This window comes from Tamandua tetradactyla, chromosome 18, assembly GCF_023851605.1.
Source record: "Tamandua tetradactyla isolate mTamTet1 chromosome 18, mTamTet1.pri, whole genome shotgun sequence".
Classification (NCBI taxonomy): Eukaryota; Metazoa; Chordata; class Mammalia; order Pilosa; family Myrmecophagidae; genus Tamandua; species Tamandua tetradactyla.
The window spans coordinates 76,530,188-76,553,679 of NC_135344.1; the positions used below are offsets into that span (position 1 = coordinate 76,530,188).

At 36.5% G+C, this 23,492-nt stretch overlaps 1 protein-coding gene across 5 annotated transcripts in view; it reads right to left on the bottom strand.

Moving 5' to 3' along the window:
• Nucleotides 1–23,492, bottom strand: part of CEP76 (centrosomal protein 76) — a 59,835-nt gene that overhangs the window by 1,185 nt on the left and 35,158 nt on the right. For 3 of the 5 annotated variants that reach the window (XR_013165309.1, XR_013165310.1, XR_013165311.1), the window contains exons 12-13: nt 23,189–23,304; nt 20,302–20,407 (exon numbers count right to left, since the gene is read on the bottom strand). Coding sequence is in view for 2 of the 5 variants with exons in the window: in XM_077136041.1 (XP_076992156.1) it covers nt 23,166–23,304 (139 nt within the window). In the remaining 3 variants the exon portion in view is untranslated. Of the gene's footprint in view, nt 1–20,301; nt 20,408–22,451; nt 23,305–23,492 lie in introns of those variants that run through there. The other 2 variants (XM_077136042.1, XM_077136041.1) reach the window with 2 other exon arrangements.

Here is a 23,492-nt window from a genome sequence, read left to right on the forward strand (position 1 = left end):
GGCCTTGCGTGTTTCTACTTCACCAGAGTGGGGATTTCCCAGAGGTGGGGCCTCCCCCCTGCCCATCATATTCTTCCGTCATCTGCGGGACTCCATCCCCAGCAAAGGGTTTTACATTACCGCTCCCCTATGGAGGCCAGACTCCACTGTCACTCCTAAAGGCAGTATGAAACTTCTGTCATAATTATGGTAATCGATTGTTAGTAAAAAATCTTTAAAATCAGTCATGAAAACTTGCACATGACCTTATAGCCAGAACTAGAAATATATAGGCCAGAGAGGCACAGAACAAAATTGGTTTACTCTGGTCATGAACTTATAGAAAATTAACTTTTTCTTTCCTATAGCAACATCTCCTGTTGGAAAACATTTAGAAAATATGGACGAATACCATTTTATTAAGTTATATCCTAAATCAGTCTTTTCTACAACATTTTCGTTCTATAACATCTGTTTATAAATCTACCTAGCCTACCTTGATGGCATAAGGTTACACTCCCACTGAGAAAAACCAAGTATAATATATGAACAGTAGTAAATCAGCATGTTCATGAGGGAACTGGGCAAATACTAAGCCAAACTATAATCATATTTCACCTTCTTAATGTGATTCTCACTTGAAATAATTATTTTAAAACCAATATAGGTATGTGATTTTCAGATTCTGAATGTAAATGTAATTATTCACTATTAAGTTAAGAAGATTCTATTTAGAAAAGACCTCATAGATGTAAATGGGGAAATCTTAGGTCAAGCCACTAATTTTACACGTAGGGAAATTGAAATCTGTGGAGGTTAAGTGACTTACCCTAAATTACTGCTAATTGTCAGAGATAATTCAAATATATTTCCTACAACATGAACCTTCCACATCCTCTTTTTTAGGCATATTACCTACTTCTCATCAGGTTTCAAAATTTAGGATAAGCAGTAACTTACTTCTTCATTCCAATGGGAAACAAAAAACAAAACAAGGCACAAAATAACTAATGTTTGACAATCATTGCTTTAAAAATGTAGACTTTTAAATAAAACCTTTAAGAAGGGGGAGTTTTGAGTTGTGTAAAGTTAAAGAGAAAAATCCATTTTCAGAATGAAATCACATTTTGCTGATGACAAAAGCTGAACTATTAAAACACCCCCATTTCTTGACTCTTTTCCTTGATGTACTCCAGCAGACAGAGCGGTGGGCCTGCTCTTGGCTGTTGCATTCCACTCTAATCTTGTTGATGGCTCATTTTTCTTCGAAGGTTAGTTATGTTATATGACTAACATCTTTTAGTTCAAGTAAATAAGCAATGAATTAAACACAATGAATTTGTGAATTTGGTCACTTTTAGGGAAGGATAGAGGGAGACTTTGCTTCTGATATCTTAGTTGTGCTTTTTCCTCCAGCTTTTCCTAGGACTTGAATTCCTGTGTCCTCTTGACCCTTCCTCAGTAAAGGGTCATTAATGGAATACAATTTCGTTCCCTTTTTTGCTACACATGTCCATTCTTCTCAGGAACTAGAAATGTAGCCCTTATACCTATTTTCTGCCTAGTAATCAAAGTCCACCTTGAGACATTAAAAAAAATCATTGACAGGAAAATTTAAAAGCTATGACTCTCCAGATCTCAACCTAAAGTTATAAGAAATATTTTAAGTCTAAAATCTTCCTAATGCTACTCTTTTAATGGTATGAAAATATTCCCTTGCAAAATTTGGTAAGTAATGGCCATTCTTCAGCTGTGATATTGTCATAATGCCACAGACATTTTCAGTGTTAGCTATATTGTATAGATTTTTTTTCATTTTAGCAGAAGCAACTTTTACTTTTCTTAGATGTAGGTTTATAAATCCTACAGCACTGAGGTAACCTTCCAGATAATTTAGGACAATTGTTCAGAACCTTTATTCTGATTTAATACATACGATAGAGGACATTCACTTATATAACATTCTTATAAGCAGATGGAGAGATGCTACTTCTCTCCCACTCAAGAAAACAGGCCATTATGCAAGAGAATGAACATGACATAATAAAAGCGTATTAGTATAGTATTTATACTTTGAATTTATTTTAATTATTTTAAAATTAAATCACTTACAATGTTAATACTTTATTAAATAAAATTCTTTCAGAGACATGAAAACTATTAAATAGTGAAGTTTTTATAAAGTAACATAAGTATATTAAAAGATCTCAAGAGATTAATCCAGAACTGGTCCCAGTTCCAGAGGGAGCAGAATAAACCTTATGCATATACTGGAGCACATGTCTGTCAGTCTCTCTGGTGGCAGCCTGTGGGGTGGTCCAGAATACTCATCACAAGTCTGTCATACCAGAACTTGCCCTGCATGTGGAAGTCAGATCACAGAGCTCTCCTACAAAATACTATAGAACAATCAAATTACAGGGGCAAAGGTTTGTGGGCTGTGGAACATGCAATGCTGGGCAGGGGACTGGAGAAAGGGGACATTTGGATCTGTGTAAACGAGGAGAACTCTTAGAGCTGCATGTGCATGCCCAGAACAAGGTACATGTGCAGAAAGGATCAGGGAGGGCTCTATTGTGCCTTGGGCTATCCTTAAACTTATTGCTAGGACAGACAACCTCTGAAGGAGAGCACTCGTATAGGCCAATCTGCAAAGTCTGAGAAACGTGGTTTCTCTTTTCCCTCCTTCTCTTTTCTTTACTTTTTTTTGTTGTTGTTGTTATTAGCTCTCAGCATTCTGACATTCAAGGAAATATCTGTCATAAAAAAAGTCCTTCATATGCTCAAAGAGCTATAGGAAAACATGGAAAAAAGAGTAAAGGAAATCAGGAAAATGATAGATAAATGCAAAGAGAATGTCAATAAGGAGACAGAAATCATGAAAAGGAAGCAAACAGAGCTGAAGACTACGGCAACAGAAATATGTAATTCCCAAGAAGGGTCAATTAACAGACTGGAGCTGGCAGAAGAAACAATCAGTGAACTTAAATATAAGACAGTTGAAATCATCCTGTCTGGGGAGCAGAAAGAAAAATGAAGAAAAGCGAACAGAGCCTGAGAAACACAAATGCTTCAAAAAAAGTAGTAGCAGGTGGAACAATTCCCAAATAATTTCATGAAGGAAATATCCAAACCATACAAAGATATCACAAGAAAAGAAAATTACAGACCAATGTTTCTTATGAATATGGATAAAAATCCTCAACAAATTGCTAGCAAACTGAGGTGAAATCAATGCCCTCCCCACTACGTAAGACATTGACTCCCCAGGGTATAAATCTCCCTGGCAACTTGGGACAGAAATCCTGGGGTGAGCCCGGACCCAGCATCAAGGGATTGAGAAAGCCTTCCTGACCAAAAGGGGGAAGAGAGAATGAGATGAAATAAAGTTTCAGTTGCTGAGAGATTTCAGAGTCAAGAGGTCATCCTAGAGGTTATTCTTATCCTTATATACATATACCTTTTTAGTTTATGGTGTACTGGACTGGGTGGAGGGAAGAACATGAAACTGTTGAGCTGTGTTCCAGTAGCCTAGGTTCATGAAGAGGATTGTAGAAAGATACAACATTTACAGTGTGACTGTGTGATTGTGAAATCTTGTGTCTGATGCTCCTTATATCCAGGGTATGGACAGATAAGTAATAAAGTATGGATAAAAAATAAATAATGGGGGACAAAGGGTAAAATAAATTAGGTAGATGGAGATACTGGTGGTCAATGAGAGGGAGGGGTAAGATGTATGGGATGTATTAGTTTTTTCTTTTTTTTTCTTTTTCTGGAGTGAGGTAAATGTTCTAAAAATATCATGGTCATGAATACACAACTATGTGATGATATTTTAAGCCACTGATTGTACACCATGTATGGAATGCATGTGTGAAGATTTCTCAATAAAATTTTTTTTAATTACTAGTAACTAAATCCAGCAAAATATAAAAATAATTATACACTACAACCAAGTGGTATTTATTCCAGGAATACAAAGTTTATTTAATATCTGAAAATCAATTAATGTAATACATCATATCAATGGAATAAAAATTTTAAATCACATAGATGCAGAAAAAGCGTTTGACGAAATCCAACATCCTTTCATGATAAAAAGACTAAATGAACTAGGAATAGAAACGAACTCCCTCAACCAGATCCCTTTATCCACCAAAAAAATCTCTCAACATCACACTAAACATCATACTAAATGGTGAAAACTGGATGCTTTCCCCCCTAAGATCAGGAAAAAGACAAGGATATCCAATCTCACCACTTCTATTCAACATTTGTGCTCAAGTTTTGTCCAGGACAATTTGTAAACTACTAAATAAAAGGCATGCAAATAGGAAAGGAAGAATTAAAAATATCTCTATTGACAGATGATGTGATTTTTCATACAGAAGATCCTAAAATCCATTTTAAATATTACTAGAACTAAAATGAGTAAAGTAAGGTTTCAGGATATAATAGATATACAAAAATCAATTAAATTTCTATACAATTTCCAATGAACAATCAGAAATGATATTAAGAAATAATTCTCTTTATAATAGCATAAAAAAAGAATAAAATGCATTCAAATAAATTTAACAAAAGAAATGTAAAACAAACTCTGAAAACTACAAAACACTACTGAAAGAAATAAAGATCTAAATAAATGGAAAAACATTCCATGTTCATGGATTGGAGGACTTAACATTAAGATGACAATATTCCGAATTTGATCTACTGATCCCTATCAAAATCCCAGCTGGACAAACTGATTCTAAAATCCAAATGGAATTGCAGGTGATCCAGAATAGCCAGTGCAATCTTGAAAAATAATAAAATAGAAGGACTCACATTTTCTGATTTCAAAATTTACTACAAACAATGTAATTGACAGAGGGTGGCACCGGCACAAAGATACACATATGGATCAATGAAGTAGAATTGACGGCCAGTTGATTTTTTTTTCACTTTTAATGATTTTATTCTTGAATGTTATTTTGCTTTGATCAATATTTTTACACCTCATTTTTTAAAATATAATTTTATTGAGATACACTCACAGCATACAGGCCATCTGGAGCATACAATCACTGGCTCACAGTATCATCAAGTAGTTGTGCATAGAGCCCCATGATCAATTTTGGATCATTTACATTACTCCAGAAAGAAAATAAAAATAAAAAATAAAACCAAAATCCTCCCATATGCCTTATCCCTCCCCCCCAACTACCCACTGACCGATAGCATTGGTGTGGCACATTTGTTAACTGTTAATGGAAGAATATTAAAATATTACTGTTAACCATAGTCCATAGTTTGCAATAGGTACATTTTTCCACATGTATCATCATTTTTTTTTAACATTTGTTCCCCCTATTATTTATTTATTTTTAATTCATATCTTTTACTCATCTGTCTATACTGTAGATAAAAGGAACATCAGACACAATGTTTTCACAATCACAAAGTCACACTGTGAAAGCTATATCTTTATACAATCATCCTCAAAAAACATGGTTATTGGAACACAGCTCGAAGGTTTCAGGCACTTCCCTCTAGCCTCTCTAATACACCTTAGACTAAAAAGGGGATATGTATATAACATGTAAGAATAACCTCCAGGATAACCTCTCGACTCTGTTTGGAATATCTCAGCCACTGACACTTTATTTTGTCTCATTTCTCTCTTCCCCCTTTAGATCAAGAAGGTTTTCTTAATCCGTTGATACTGAGTCCCAGCTCATTCTAGGATTTCTGTCCCACATTGCCAGGGAGGATTACACCCCTGGGAGTCATGTCCCATGTAGAGGCAGGGAGGGCAGTGAGTTTGGTTGGCTTGTTGGCTGAGACAGGCCACATCTGAGCAACAAAAGAGGTTCTCTGGGGGTGACTTTTAGGCCTAATTTTAAGTAGGCTTAGCCTATCTTTTGCAGGGATAAGTTTCATATGAACAAACCCAAGATTGAGAGCCCAGCCTATTGATTTGGTTGTCCCCACTCTTGCAAGAATATCAGGAATTCTCCAAATGGGGAAGTTGAATTTTCCCCCTTTCTCGCTATTGCCTCAAGGGGACTTTGCAAATACTTGTTTATTCACTACCGGGATTTATCGAGGTATCACACTGGACAAACCTACAGAATCTCATGCCCTATTCAAGGTTCCATGTGCTTATGGTGTTCAACCAACCTGTCCATATAAGTTATATTAGGAAATGAACTACTCAAAATACAAATTTTGTACCAAATAAACGTTTTTTGCTTTAGTCTCACACAGAAGTTGAAATTTTAAAATATGAATGACCATCTATTTTCAATACCCTGAAATATTGACATTTCTTTGTTCTTCCTCAGGCAAAAACATTTTTAAATTTGTACATTTAGTCACGATCATTGTATTCTCTAGGCATTCCTAGATTATAACATCTCAGTCTTTATCGTCTATCTTTCCTTCTGGTTTCATATGTGCCTCCAGCCCTCCTCCCTCTATCATTCTCACATTCAGCTTCATTCAGTGTACTTACATTATGGTGCTACAATCAGGTAGTATTGTGCTATCCATTTCTGAATTTTTACAGTCAGTTCCATTGCACAATCTGTATCCCTTCAGTTCCAATTACCCAATATCTACCCTATTTCTATATCCTGATGACCTCTGTTCTTAACTAAAATTCTCCAATTCATTCATTAATGTTAGTTCATATCATTGAGACTATACAGTTTTTGTTGCTTTGTTGTGGCTGATCTCACTCAGCACAATGCCCTCAAGGTCCATCCACGTTGTTGCATGCTTCATGATTTTATTCTATCTTATAGCTAGCTGCAAAATACTCCGTAGTATATATATATATACTACAGCTTCTTTAGCCACTTGTCTGTTGATGGACATTTTGGCTGTTTACATCTCTTGGCAATTGTAAATAATGCTGCTATAAACACTGGTGTGCAAATGTCCATTCGTGTCCTTGCTCTCATGTCCTCTGAATAGATACCTAGCAATGGTATTGCTGGATCATATGGCAATTTATACTTAGCTTCCTGAGGAACCACCAAACTGCCTTCCACAGCGATTGTACCATTTGTCATTCCCACCAACAGTGGATGTTTGCCTTTCTCCACATCCTCTCCAGCACTTACAATTTTCTGTTTATTGATAATGGCCATTCTGGTGGGTGTGAGATGATATCTCATTGTGATTTTCATTTGCATTTCCTTAATAGCCAGGGAAATTGAGCATCTTTTCATGTGCCTTCTAACCATTTGTGTTTTCTCTTCTGAGAAGTGTCTGTTCATGTCTTTTGCCCATTTTATGATTGAGTTTTTTCTTTTTGTTAAGTTGAACAATCTCTTCGTCTATTCTGGATACTAGATCCTTATCTCATATGTCATTTCCAAATATTGTCTCCCATTGTGTGGGCTGTCATTTTACTTTCTTGACAAAGCTTTTTTTTTTTTTTTCTTTTTTTACATGGGCAGGCACTGGGAATGGAACCCGGGTCCTCTGGCATCGCAGGCAAGCATTCCTGCCTGCTGAGCCACCATGGCCCACCCTTGACAAAGTTCTTTGATGCACAAAAGTGTTTAATTTTGAGGAATTTCCTTTTATCTCTTTCTTCAATGCTCGAGCTTTGGGTATAAGATATAGAAGACCACCTCCTATTACAAGTTATATAAGATATTTCCCTGTATTTTCTTCTAAAAATTTTACGGTCTTAGATCTAATGTTTAGCTCTTTGATCCATTTTGAGTTAATTTTTGTATAGGATGTGAGATACGGACCCTCTTTCATTCTTTTTCATGTAGATATGCAGTTCTCCAAACACCATTTATTGAAGAGACTGTTCTGATCCAGGTGAGTTGGCTTGACTGCCTTATCAAAGATCAATCATCCATAGATGAGAGGGTCTATATCTGAACACTCTATTTGATTCCATTGGTCAGTACATCTATCTTTATGCCAGTACCATGCTGTTTTGACCACTGCAGCTTCATAATACACCTTAAAGTGAGGTAGTGTGAGACCTCCAACTTCATTTTTCTTTCTCAGGATTTAATAAAAAAATTTTTTTTTATTAGAGAAGTTATGGCTTTTCAGAACAATCATCCAAAAAATACAGGATTCCCATACACCACCCCATCGCCAACACTTGCTTTGGTGTGGGAAATGTGTTACAATTTTTTTGTAATTCAACTATTTTTAACAATAGTTATATTTGTTGCAAATGATGAAAGATTATTGCAAAAGTATTATAACTATTGCCCATAGTTTACATAGGGTTTTCCCCCATATTCCCAACATTTTATCATTTTTTTATGCATGTCTTTATTTTATTACTCATCTACCTGGATAAAGGGAGTGTCAGTCACAAGGTTTTCACAATTACATGGTCACAAAATAAAAGTTATATAGTTATACAAGCATTATCAGAGATTAAGGCTACTGGATTACAGGTTAACAATTTCAGGAATTTCCTCCTGGTTATTCTGAAACACTTGAAAGAAAAAGAATTATCTATATAATGAGTCAGAAATCATAAACATTTGTTAATCCTAATTTCTCAGTTAAACCTCCTCTGTCTCATGTGATCATTCTCCCAAATTCAGGAATATCCGGGCAATGACCATTTTAGCTTCTTCATGTCGGAAAAGGATATATGCTTTATGGGACAGAGGAATGAAACTCACTGATGTTCTTAAAGAGACTGGTACCTCTGGGTTTCAGATCTTATCTGGCATAGGAACAATCTAGAGGCCTTAAGTTTATGAAAAAATAAACTTACTGACTTCCGGAGAAGATGGCGGCTTAGTAAGACGCGCGGGTCTTAGTTCCTCCTCCAGAAAAGCAACTAAAGAAACAGAAACAATACGAAACAGCTCCCGGAGTCACGACAGAGACCAAAAAGACAGCGTACCCCATTCTGGAACGGCTGAACGGGCAGGGAGAATCTGCTGCGGTGAGATACCCGAGGGGCACGCGTTTTCCCGGCCAGGGCGGCTGACGACTGGGGTCCCCTCCACGCACGTGGCTCCCCGGTCTGACTGGGAACGTTGGATAGCGGGGCCCTCCCCTCACGCTTGGCGTTTCGGGCCAGCTGGGCAATTAGGACCGGCACTCTCCCAAGCCGCGGCGGCCAGCGACCCCCGCCTCCACGCGCGGTTTCCCGGGCCGACTGCCGTGCAGACAGACGAGCGCCACGAGCGCCACCTACTGGGCAGGAAAAGAAAAACAGAGCCCAGAGATTCCACAGAAAAAGCTTTCAACCAGCTGGGTCCCACACCCGGGGAAATCTGATCAAATGCCCAGACACCAGCAGAAAATAATGGATGACGCTCGGAAAATTGAAGATATGGCCCAGTCAAAGGAACAAACCAATAGTTCAAATGAGATACAGGAGCTGAGACAACTAATGCTGAATATACGAACAGAAATGGAAAAACTCTTCAAAAACCAAATCAATAAATTGAGGGAGGACATGAAGAAGACATGGGCTGAACACAAAGAAGAAATAGAAAATCTGAAAAAACAAATCTCAGAACTTATGGGAGTGAAGGACAAAGAAGAAAAAATGGAAAAAACAATGGATACCTACAATGGTAGATCTAAAGAGACAGAAGCTACAATTAGTGAACTGGAGGATGGAACATCTGAACTCCAAAAAGAAACAGAAACTATAGGGAAAAGAATGGAAAAACTTGAGCAGGGGATCAGGGAACTGAATGACAATATGAAGCGCACAAATATACGTGTTGTGGGTGTCCCAGAAGGAGAAGAGAAGGGAAAGGGAGGAGAAAAACTAATGGAAGAAATTATCACTGAAAATTTCCCAACTCTTATGAAAGACCTAAATTTGCAGATCCAAGAAGTGCAGCGCACCCCAAAGAGAATAGACCCAAATAGGCGTTCTCCAAGACACTTACTAGTTAGAATGTCAGAGGTCAAAGAGAAAGAGAGGATCTTGAAAGCAGCAAGAGAAAAACAATCTGCCACATACAAGGGAAACCCAATAAGACTATGTGTAGATTTCTCAGCAGAAACCATGGAAGCTAGAAGACAGTGGGATGATATATTTAAATTACTAAAAGAGAAAAACTGCCAACCAAGACTCCTATATCCAGCAAAATTGTCCTTCAAAAATGAAGGAGAAATTAAAACATTTATAGACAAAAAGTCACTGAGAGAATTTGTGACCAAGAGACCAGCTCTGCAAGAAATACTAAAGGGAGCACTAGAGTCAGATACGAAAAGACAGAAGAGAGAGGTATGGAGTAAAGTGTAGAAAGAAGAAAAATCAGATATGATATATATAATACAAAAGCCAAAATGGTAGAGGAAAATATTATCCAAACAGTAATAATACTAAAAGTTAATGGACTGAATTTCCCAATCAAAAGACATAGAATGGCAGAATGGATTACGACCCAGCAATACCACTGCTAGGTATCTACTCAAGGGACTTAAGGGCAAAAACACAGACGGACATTTGCACACCAGTGTTTATAGCAGCATTATCTACAATTGCAAAGAGATGGAAACAGCCAAAATGTTCATCAACAGACGAGTGGCTAAACAAACTGTGGCGTATACCTACGATGGAATATTATGCAGCTTTAAGGCAGACTCAACTTATGAAGCATGTAATAACATGGATGGACCTAGAGAACATTATGCTGAGTGAGTCTAGCCCAAAACTAAAGGACAAATACTGTAAGGTCCCACTGATGTGAACCGACATTCGAGAATCAGCTTGGAATATAACATTGGTAACAGAGACCAGCAGGAGTTAGAAACAGGGTAAGATAATGGGTAATTGGAGCTGAAGGGATACAGACTGTGCAACAGGACTAGATACAAAAATTCAAAAATGGACAGCACAATAATACCTAAGTGTAATGTAACTAGGTTGGAACACTGAATGAAGCTGCACCTGAAATATGGTTTTTTGTTTGTTTGTTTGTGTGTTTGTATCTTTTGTTTTTGTTTTTTTCTTTTTCCTTTATATATATATATATATATATATACTATTAGTATTATTATTTTAATTCTCTTCTCTGTATTAACATTCTATATCTTTTTCTGCTGTTTTTCTAGTTCTTTTCCTAAATCGATGCAAATGTACTAAGAAATGATGATCATACATCTATGTGATGATACTAAGAATTACTGAGTGCATTTGTAGAATGGAATGATTTCTAAATGTTGTGTTAATTTCTTTTCTTTTTTTTGATTAATAAAAAAATTTTAAAAAAATAAAAAAATAATAAAAAATAAACTTACTAAATAAAACATTTAGAGTCTTAGATATAGCCCAAGGTATTCTTTAGAGTTTTCAGGAATATTGTTGGTTGGGGCTTGACATAATATATCAATATGTAATATCTGCCTGAAGCCTGCCTAAGAGTAACCGCCAGAATGACCTCTCAACTCTATTTGAAATTTATTAGCCACTGAAACTTTATTTTGTTCTATTTATTTCCCCCCTTTCAGTCAAGAAGGCATTCTCAACCCCACAATGCCAGGGCCAGGCTCATCCCTGGGAGTCATGTCCCACAATGCCAGGGAGTCTTATACCCTTGGGAATCATGTTCCATGTAAGGGGGAGGGTAGTGAATTTATTTGCTGAGTTGGCTTAAAGAGAGAGGCCATAACTGAGAAACAAAAGAGGTTCACTAGGGGGTGACTCTTACGCATAATTTTAAGGAGGCTTAGCTTTGCCATTGCAGAATTAAGTTTCATAAAGGCAAGCTTCAAGATTGGGAGTCTCTGATGCTTGTGAGAATATAAGGTATTCCCCAGGTGGGGAAATTTAATGTTTCCACATTTTTTTTCTTCAGTCCCTTAAGAGAACTTAAAATTTTTTTTTTTATTTTCTGTCCCAAATATTCTGGAATGTATCAGGGGATTGCAGTAACCTGTATAGAGTAACAAGATCTCATTCCCTATTCTAGGTTCCATGTAATTAGGTTGTTTAAATACACCGACCAGAGAGGTTAAATTAGGCATAGTGCTACAGAAATTTTAAATTTTGGACAAAATAAGCATCTCTTCCTTTGCTTTCAAGCAGAAGTTGGAGTTTTAAAATACAGACAATATCATCGTTTAAGTTATATTATTATTTACCTTAGTCCTAACAAGACCTGCTTCATTCATATCTCTTAACTGAAGTCTGATCTCTCTTCCAGCTTCTTTAACGTTTGCTGTAGGGAGTAATGCTGACTTGCAGAGCTGCAGAACTCTAACTCTGAGTCTCAGGTGTCACACAGATACTTAAAGTTCCAGGGAACTACGAGGTTATACACAAAGAGTGCAGTATCTCAGAAGTTAGAATAAACGTGACTGCTGTAAGAGCTTACAATCTAGGAACCTTCACAATGAACCTTATTGAATATCCTGTACTCCTTAACCATCGATTCCCCAATATTTGCCCACTTTCTATCTCCTGATAGCTTATGCTCTTAAATTCAATTCTCAGAGTTTGCTCTTTGTGGTTAGTTTATATTAATGACACCATACAGTATTTGTTCTTTTGCTTCTGTCTTATATTATTCAACATAATGCCCTCAAATTTCATTCCTTTCTGCATATTTGTCCACGTAATTTTTTGTTGTATCTGTACCCCACAGTTTGCCCTTCTGTTCATCAGTCAATGTACCCTTAGGCTACCTGCATCCATTGCCAATCATGAATAATACCACCATAAACACCAGTGTGCAAATATTTATTTGTGTTCTGCTTTATTCTTCCAAGTATATACCTAATAATGGGGTCGTAGGATACTTAGCCACCTGTGGATCCACCACATTGCCCTCCAGAGGGCCTGCACCATTCTACTTCCCTATTCACAATGATTAGCTATAGCTTTCTCTGCACATGTTCTCCAGCACTTGTATCTTTATTTATTTTTTTCTTTTGGGGGTCAATTTTTTAAAACATTTTTTATTGTATAGTATAACATATATATATAAAGCAAAGAAATAAAACAGCAAATTTTGAATGCGCTCTTCAAGAAGTAGTTACAGGACAGATCCCAGAGTCTGTCATGGGCTACCATACTATCACCTCATATTTTCCTTCTAGCTGCATCTCAGGATATTTTTAGTTATTCGGGGCATTCTGCCCCTCCAGATAAATTTGGTTATTGGTTTTTCTATTTCTGAAAAGTAAGTTTTTGGGATTTTAATTGCTATTGCATTGAACCTATAAATCAATTTAGGTAGTGTGCTGGTTTGAAATTATGTATGGACCCTAGAAAAGCCATGTTAAATCCTAATCCCATTTTGCAAAGGCAGCCGCTTCTACTAATCCCTATTCAGTATTGTATGTTTGAAACTGTAATCAGGTCATCTCCCTGGAGATGTGATTTAATCAAGAGTGGTTGTTAAGTTGCATTAGGTGATGACATGCCTTCACCCATTTGAGTGGGTCTTGAGAAGTTTCTGGAGTCTTATAAAGAAACATTTTGGAGAATGAGAGATTCGGAGGGAGCAGAGAATGCTGTAGCACCACAAAGTAGAAGGTCCACAAGCCATTGACCTTTGGAGATGAAGAAAGAAAATGCTTCCTGGGGACTTTTATGAAACAGGAAGCCAGGAGAGAAAGCTAGAAGATGATGCCATGATCGCCATGTGCCCTTCCAGCTGACAGAGAAGCCCTGACTATGTTTGCCATGCGCCTTCTCACTTGAGAGAGAAACCCTGAATTTTATTGGCCTTCTTGAACCAAGGTATCTTTCCTTGGATGGATGCCTTTGATTGGGCATTTCTACAGACTTGTTTTAATTGGGACATTTTCTTGGCCAAAGAACTGTAAACTAGCAACTCATTAAATTCCCCCTTTTAAAAGTCATTCCTTTTCTGGCATATTGCATTCTGGCAGCTAGCAAACTAGAACAGGTAGAATTAACATCTTAACTATATTTAGTCTTCCAATCCATGAACATGGTATGCCCTTCCATTTATTTAGGTCTTTTGTGATTTCTTTTAGCAATTTCTTGTAGTTTTCTTTGAATAGGTCTTTTGTATCCCTGGTAAAACTTATTCCTAAATATTTTATTCTTTTGGTTGCAATTGTAAATGGAATTTTTTTTCTTGATTTCCCTCTCAGATTGCTCATTACTAGTAATAGAAACACTACAGATTTTTTAGTGTTGATTTTGTAACCTGCCACTTTGCTGTACTCATTTATTAGCTCTAGTAGTTTTGCAGTGGATTTTTCAGGGTTTTTGACATATAGTATCATATCAACTGCAAACAGTGAGAGTTTACTTCTTCCTTTCCAATTTTGATGCCTTGTATTTCTTTTTCTTGTCTAATTGCTCTGGCTAGAACTTCCAACACAATGTTGAATAACAATGGTGACAGTGGCTATCCTTATCTTGCTCCTGATCTTAGAGGGAAAGCTGTCAGTTTTTCCCCATTGAGGATGATGGTAGCTGTGGATTTTTCATATATTCCCTTTATCATGTTGAGGAAGTTCCCTTCTATTCCTAGCCTTTGAAGTGTTTTCAACAAGAAAGGATGTTGAATTTTGTTAGATGCTTTTTCTGCATCAATCAAGGTGATCATGTGGTTTTTCTGCATTGATTTGTTGATATGGTATATTACAGTAATTGATTTTCTTATGGTGAACCATCCTTGCACACCTGGGATGAATCCAAATCGGTCATGGTGTATAATTCTTTTAATGTGCTGCTGGATTCGATTTGCAAGAGTTCTGTTGAGAATTTTTGCATCTATATTCATTACAGAGATTGGGCTGTAATTTTCTTTTCTTGTAGTATCTTTGCCTGGCTTTGGTATGAGGTTGATACTGGCTTCACTGAATGTGTTAGGTAGCCTTCCCTCCTCTTCAATTTTTTTTGAAGAGTTTGAGCAGGATTGGTACTAATTCTTTCTCGAATGTTTGGTAGAATTCACATGTGAAGCCATCTTGTCCTGGGCTTTTCTTTTGGGGAGCTTCTTAATGACTGATTCAATTTTGTTACTTGTGATTGGTTTGTTGAGGTTCTCTGTTTCTTCTTAAGTCAATGTTGGCTGTTCATGCCTTTCTAGGAAGTTGTCCATTTCATCTACGTTGTCTAGTTTATTATCATAAAGTTGTTCATAGTATCCTCTCAATACCTCCTTTATTTCTGCAGGGTCAGTCATTATATCTCCTTTCCCATTTTTAATTTCATTTATTTGCATCCTCTCTCTTCTTCTTTTTGTCAACCTTGCTAAGGGTCCATCAATCTTATTGATTTTCTCAAAGAACCAACTTCTGGTTTTGTTGATTTTCTCGACTGTTTTCATGCTCTCAATTTCATTTGTTTCTGCTCTAATCTTCGTTATTTCTTTCTTTTTGCTTGCTCTGGGGTTAGTCTGCTGTTCTTCTCTAGTTATCCAAATGAATAGTTAATTCCTCGATTTTTGCTCTTTCTTCTTTTTTGATGTAGGTATTAGGGCAATAAATTCCCCTTTTAGCCCTGCCTTTGCTGCATCCCATAAATTTTGATATTTTGTGTTTTCATTTTCATTTGCCTTGAGATATTTACTGATTTCTCTTGTAATTTCTTCCTTGACCCACTGGTTGTTTAAGAGTGTGTCGTTGAGCCTCCATATATTTGTGAATTTTATGGCCCTCTGCCTGTTATAGATTTCCAACTTCATTCCTTTACGATCTGAGAAAGTGTTTTATATGATTTCAATCTTTTTACATTTATTGAGATTTGTTTTTTGACCCAGCATATTGTCTATCCTTGAGAATGATTCATGAGCACCTGAAAAAAAAAGGTGTATCCTGCTGTTTTGAGTGTAATGTTCTATAAATGTCTGGTAAGTCTTGTTCAATTATTCTATTATTCAAATTCTGTTTCTTTATTGATCTTCTGTCTAGATGTTCTGTCCATTGATGAGAGCAGGGAACGGAAGTCTCCAACTATTATGGTAGATGCATCTATTTCTCTTTTCAGTGTTTGCCTCGTGTATTTTGGAGCACTCTGGTTTGGTGCATAAACATTTAATTGTTATGTCTTCTTGTTGAACAGTTCCTTTTATTATTACATAATGTCCTTCTTTTTGTCTCTTTTAATTGTTTTATATTTGAAGTCTAACTTGTTGGATATTAGTATAGCTACTCCTGCTCCGATTGTTGTTTGCATGAAATATCTTTTCCCAACCTTTCACCTTCAACCTATGTTTGTCCTTGTGTCTAAAATGTGTCTCCTGTAGATAGCATATACAATCGTCCTGTTTTATAATACATTCTGCCAGTCTATGTGTTTTGATTGGGGAGTTTAATCCATTAACATTTAGTGTCATTACTGTAAGGGCAGTACTCTCTTCTACCATTTTGCCTTTTGGATTTTATATGTCATATCTAATTTTTCTTCTTTTTACCTTTACTGATAGTCTTCATTTCTACACTCTTCTCCACACCTCTCTCTCCTGTCTTTTACTATCTGTCTCTAGTTCTCCCTTTAGTATTTCTTGCAGAGCCGGTCTCTTGGTCACAAATTCTCTCAGTGATTTTTTTTTGTCTGAAAATGCTTTAATTTCCCCCTCATTTTTGAAGGACAATTTTGCTGGATATAGAATTCTTGGTAGGCTGCTTTTTCTTTTAGAATCTTAAATATATCATACCACTATCTTCTCACCTCCATCGTTGCTGCTGAGAAATCTACTCATAGTCTTTTTGAGCTTCCCTTGTATTTGAAGGATTGCTTTTTTTTTTTTTTTTTTTTAAGAGACACTGAATTATTTATTGAATTGTTCTGCTGGCTCCATATCAAACAATTTTCAAAAGTATGTTTGTTGGATGCTTGATGATGCTCTACTGGCTACCATCTCTGTCCATGGGGATGTGGATCGGTGTTCATTTCAAAGACAAGTTCTCTGAGTCTCCAGTCACACCTTATCCAATCCAACATTTCTCAATTAACTCTTTGCGTATGATTTCTTATGTTTGTAACTGAAGTTATTTCAGCATTTACTTGATTAAAATTTGACATAAAGATGCAGAGTGAGCTCATGCTATTGAGCAAATGTCACCAACAGGCTTGGTCAATGCAGGGTTGCCATAAACTTCCAATTTGTTAAAATCACAATCTACAAAGCACTATGAAGTGAAGCACAATAGTGGGCCACGGTGGCTCAGCAGGCAGAGTTCTCACCTGTCATGCTAGAGACCTGGGTTTGATTCCTAGTGCTATATGTAGAAAATCCCAAAACATCTACAGCAAACCTCCTGGAGCTAATAAATCAGTACAGCAGAGTGGGTACAAGATCAACATTCAAATATAAGCAGTGTTTCTATACACTACTCGTGCAATGGTTTCAGAGGTTAGAAGTCCACAATCAGGTCATGGAAAATTCCATGCTTTCTTTATAAAGTGTGGAGCATGCCGGGGCTGGCTTGCCACAGTCCTTGAGCTTCCTTGCCATCAACCTCTTCAATCAATTTGGTCACATTTCCAGTTCTCTCTTCCTCTCTTCTTGAGCTTGCTCTTCTGGTTCCGGATTGCTTTTTTTCTTGCTGCTTTCAGGATTCTTTCTTTCTCCTTGACCTCTGACATTCTGATTAGTAAGCGTCTTGGGGTATGTCTATTTGGATCTATTCTCTTTGGGGTATGCTGCACTTCTTGGATCTGTAATTTTAAATCTTTCTTAAGATTTGGGAAATTTTCAGTGATAATTTCCTCCATAGTCTTTCTCCTCCTTTTCCCTTCTCTTCTCCTTCTGGAGAACACCCTCAACACATATATTCTGCATTTCATGTTGTCATTCAATTCCCTGTGTCCCTGCTTATATTTTTCCCTATCTTTTCCTTTGCTTGTCGGATTTCAGTTGTCTCGTACTCCAGTTCACTAATCCTATCTTCTGCCTCTTGAAATCTAACATTTTGGGTTTCCACTGTTTTTTTTTTTTGTTTGTTTGTTTGTTTTGCATCTCTTCTACTGTAACTTTTATTCCCATAAGTTTTGTGATTTGTTTCTTCAGACTTTCAATTTCTTTTTTTTTCATCCCTTACCTTTATATCCTCCCTCAATTCGTTGATTTGTTTCTTGATGAGATTTTCCATGTCTGTTCGAATACCCTGAATTAATTGTTTCAACTCCTGTATCTCATCTAAGTTGTTGGTTTGTTTCTTTAACTAGGCCATATCTTCAATTTTCCTAGTATGATCTGTTATATTTTGCTCTAGGCACTTAATATCCTTTATTAGTTTATTCTGGAGATTGTTTTCACTATTTTACCTATGATTTTCTTGCTGGATGAGTTTGTTCTCTATCTATTCTTTGATATTCAGTTCAACTTATTCTAGACCTCTAGCATAGGCTTTGTTTAACGGATCAGAATTTTTCAGTTCTTGTTTTCTTATTTCTTGCCCTGCCTGTATAATGCCCTTTTTTTAACATTAGGAGGGTCTACTTAGGTATTATAAACCCCAGTCAGATTTTCCCAGACCAGACTGGCCTCCTCTCAGGAGGAAAGAGTCACCTGCATCAGTTTTCCCTGAGGGTGAGACTCAGCAGGTTGACAGACTTTCCTATGAAGCCTCTAGATTTGTGTTTTTCCTATCCTGCTCACTGTGCCACTTGTCTGCCTGTCGGTCCCACCAGCATGAAGTGATGTGGTACCTTTAACTTCAACAGACTCTCCCCGCTGGGGGAGTGGTTGAGACAGAGGAGAGGTAGTATGCTGGCTTTAACTGTTTCAGTTTTCCAGTTCCTGGGGTCTGAATTCCTTGAGGGAGGGATTCCACCTGAGCTAGGCCCCACCCTTCTCCTGGGGAAGGCACACCCCCCAAGGAATTAACTTTTTTCACCTGACCAGTCTCTTTGATGCTCAGACAAGCTTAATTCCGCCCTTGCCTGGGGCAGTTGGAACCTGAGAGCAGTTTTAAGTGGTAGAAACAAAGAAAAAAAAATCCTTTTCAGAGCAGGACCCCATTCCCCGGGTTTGTTAATCAAGAGCTTAAGTTGGTTTGTGTCTGTCCCCAGGTCCTATGTGCCCCCTCTTTTTTTTTAGGGTCCAGACCTTTTCAAGTATTTTGTGCTGTCCAATCCAAAAAACCCTCTGATTTTTTTTCCCCGTTAGCCCTACCCCCTCTGCACCATGGCAAAAACTAGTAAATTTAGCTTTTATTTGAGGTTCAGCTGAGCTGGAGGCCTATTTTTATTAGTCAGAATTTGTTAATTCTACAATTGGAGCTTGGTTGAGCTCAGCCCTTTGCAGTTAGTAAAGTCTCTTTCTTTTCCCCTCCGGGAACCAGCCTGTGGGGAAGTAGTGCTAGCTGCCAGAGCTTGGGGGATTCATGGTTCTGGGTGGGATCACAGTTGGTCCAGCTTGTCCAGACTGGTGTACATTGTGTCCAGTCAGTGATGTGACCTCAGCAGTTGTTCTGTACTGTTCCTGGCTATTTACTAGCTGCTCTGAAGGGCAAACTAAATCCCACACCTCACTAAGCTGCCATCTTGGACCCAGCCCAGGTGATTTTTCACGAGGGAGTCATGTCCACTCACCAAGTCCCTCACCATACATTTTGGCAAAGGGATTTTGTAAAAGTTAAAAACTAGCCAGTTACACCTAATTTGTGAATGGACTGGAGAATTAATTCTCTTGGAATACAGATAATGTGACTGGAATGTTTATTGGACACAGACTCACAGCCACTATTCCAGGGTGTCAGTCATTCATTGAATATATCAAACAGAGTTCTACCTAACTTCCTATTATCAACTTATCACACCACAAGAAATCTTAGGAAGCTCACTGCCCCTCTTGGGGCCACAACTTCCCCAGGTCCCACTTGTAAGTGACTTAGCACCTTATGTATTATTGTAATTTTTTACAGGCTATGTGATGGGTACCATAAGAGACAGATGCCTTCCACATTCTACCTCTTGTATCGAACTACTTGTTCTACCTAACTTCCTATTATCATCTCATCACACCACAAGAAATCTTAGGAAGCTCACTGCCCCTCGTGGGGCCACAACTTCCCCAGGTCCCACTTGTAAGTGACTTAGCACCTTATGTATTATTGTAATTTTTTATAGGCTATGTGATGGGTACCATAAGAGACAGATGCCTTCCACATTCTACCTCTTGTGTCGAACTACTAAGATGAGAAGCAGTCTGAGAAGTTAGCATCGCCCTTCTTTTTTTTTAACAGAGAAGATAGCAGCAAAGTTATCATGAAAGTTTTTCTACATTATTGGTTGGATGGTTGATTGGTCATACCCAATAATGCCATCCCTGGAGAGAGAAAAATTCACATTTGGACACTCAGATCAAAAAGAAGTAAATAAAGTCAGAAGTTGAGTTCTAGAACTAAAGATATGTATCCTTGGGAAAAGAACTTAACTTTTTTGGATCTCCACTTCATTAGTCTATATAGGGCAAGTGTACCAGAAGCCCTAAGATTCAAGTCCAAAATCCTATGATTCCAGGCCATGAAATATTAAATCGCACTAAAAATGAAGAACATAAAGGCAGTTAAGACTCTGTTTCTGACCAGGTATTTAAAAAAAAAAAAAACGAGCTACCTTCAAGAATACTAGAAAACATGATTTGGAGATATTAGCACAAGTGTAAATTCAATGGAATCAGAGAAACTGCTAGGTAATAGTCCTTCTACCACTGACTATTTTAACACTGGTCTCAGTTAATTAAAAAACCAAATACAAGTCAAAATAATTTACAATTAAATATGTCATCCAAATCTCAGAAGAAAATATTAATCAGTATTTAATTGCCATATTTAAACACATTATTATAACTGAACTTGTGCTTAAAATATAGATAATGCCATAAACAGTATGAATGTTCAGCTTTTCGAAAGTGGATGGCTTCTAGTTTATATGCTTGGCTATTTCGTTTTCAAGATTTTATATACCCTTTAGTTAATCGCAAATCATTTCTCAAATGCCAATTGCCAGAAAGCAGTTAAGCACATGTTAAAAAGAGATGCTCTAATTCTTATACATATTTAGTTAAGTATAAAATACTTCTTATGTAAGAGTCAAAGAAATAATCATCAAATTGCAAACTGTAGTCTATTTTCCCATATAGAAGGGCATAAAACAGGATCATGAGATAGGTCAAGTGATTAACGGCTCTCACTAATGTCTTCTGATAATAAGCTACCTAGTACACAACACTACAACTTACGGAGCTTTTTTTCCAAATATAAAGACAACACTACATTTGCTTCCAACCTGTGCTTGTTATGAAGTAGAAAACTGACTCTCAAATATGTGTACTTTCTGGAACTGCCAGGCTATAAATGTGTTTTTGTAGATGATAGCTAAAAAATGTAAAACTCAACACCAGAAAAAATATAAAGGGCACTTGGAGTGTTCAGTTAGTTTGAATTGAATTTAATAAGTTTTGTTTAACAAGTTCATGCTTGAATAATGAAAATGAAGTTTCTAAATTTCTGATACTTATCTAAAAAATAAATATACTTTCATATTATAGTCAAATTGTATAGAGAGGAGGACAGTGTTAGTGCACATATTGTCTATAAGAACACAATACAGACATAGTATTAGAAAAACATTTTGTTTTTAATTAAAAAACTATTATGAGAGCTAATTATAGAAGGTGAGGTTAATTTTTAAAAAGAAAGATTATTAGAAGAGAGTAGCAGAATTCTAGTGATAAATGCACTGAAATCTTTTGAAATAAGCCATCTTTAGAGAAAAATATTCATTCATGCCAGACTCTATATTAAAGGCATAAAAAGCAAATTTATTTTACAATGTATATCAAAACAGCATTTGAAATATATGTGTTAATATGGTAGTTATGGTAGGAAGCCCAGCCTTAATTTTAATATGGCCTTGATCTTAATATAGTCAGCCTCTTCGTATGTGCCTCATAAATAGTTATAAGCAATTTTCTTTCAGTTGATAGCTCTATATGTAATTTTGGCAACCTAATAAAAATATCTTAATTCTCATTTCATAAGAAACATCTGTTTTTCTTTATCAGTGAAGAACTGGTTCAAGATAATATTTTCAGATTTTTAAAAGAAATTAGAAATTATCACAAAAAACAAAAATTTTTGGATTCTTTTAGATTTTAGTTTTTATAAAAACAACAAAGCATTTGCAGTGGTGAATTAAAATGATGAAAAGGATTAATAACTTGTATAGCCAACTTGCACACAGTTCCTTTCTTAAGGAAACTCAAAGATGAAGGAAGTGAATCAGAAACCAGGTACAAGACGCCAAATGGACAGCCAAACCTATCACCTGTATCATGCAGCTTCTTAAGTCAAATTGCTATAGTCTTTCCAGGGCTCACTTTTGCTTCCCTTTTAAAACTTGCTCAATTTTAAGATAAGTATCAGCATAGAGTCACTCACATAGGTTTGTTTTCAGGAGCTTCACAGAATGATTCTCTGATTTACATTAGTCATATACTCAGATGCTTTTACCACCACAATGAAAAAAAGGTGGGGTGGGTAGTAAGAAAGTGGAATCCATACAGGGTAGTAATTAATCGGGTAGTAAGAAAGTGGAATCCATACAGGGTAGTAATTAATCTTCTGAACATGAAAAATCAGCAACAGACAGTCAATATGAACTATAGAAAACAATTTAGGAGTGTAACAAATGTTTTTTGAAAACACCTAACTCATTTTTATAATGGACAGAACTGCAAATATTTATAAATTATTTACTACTTCCATGTAAGGTTTTTTTGGTTATTAATAAAAAGTTGCAAATATCCCTAGGGCCATTAATATACCACAAATGTCATAATCCTGCAAAGAATATTTTCACCTATGTAATAAGTCTGTTATGAGGTTAATTTCTCTAGATTTGTATATAATAATCCTATTAAAACTATGAAAATTAATTATCATGTTGATTTTACTATGGCTCAACCCTTAGAGAAATATCTTTCTGATTACTATTAACGTAAAGAAAATTAAGTAAATTTATATTCATATTTAAACTACTGAATACCCATAAACAAAGCAATATTTATTAAAATAGGCTATACACTTAATTTAAACTAAATTTCACAAGATTTATACAGGTTTCTCATCCTTAATTTTTGAATATACACATTATTATTTTTGCAAACATTATCAATCAGATATATACAAAACCGAAATATGGCATCCAAGCCATAAGTGATTTTAAACTAAGGAACCTCTCAACAGCTAGTCGTGTACAATGTGTAAAATTCCAAAAACACACCGGTATAATAGTTCTATAATACCGAGCGATATTTACAAGCAAACATGATCCAAACAGCACATGCAGATTCGGGGTAAGTAAACACTCGGACACGAACTGCCAGTCGCACTTGGTCTCCACGACAACAGATTATTTCTTCACAGAAAGGAGATCTACATAAGAAAGCAAAATTATTCAATGAAGAAGTGAACATAGACATTATTTTCTTATTTACAAGTACTCTGGCATTTAAAATCCTATCTCTCTGCTACCAAAAGCTCTGTAATTTGGGTCTAGTTATTCAAATGACAGATTCTTTCACCACCAGCCCTATATTGAAAAAATTACACCAGACAAGATC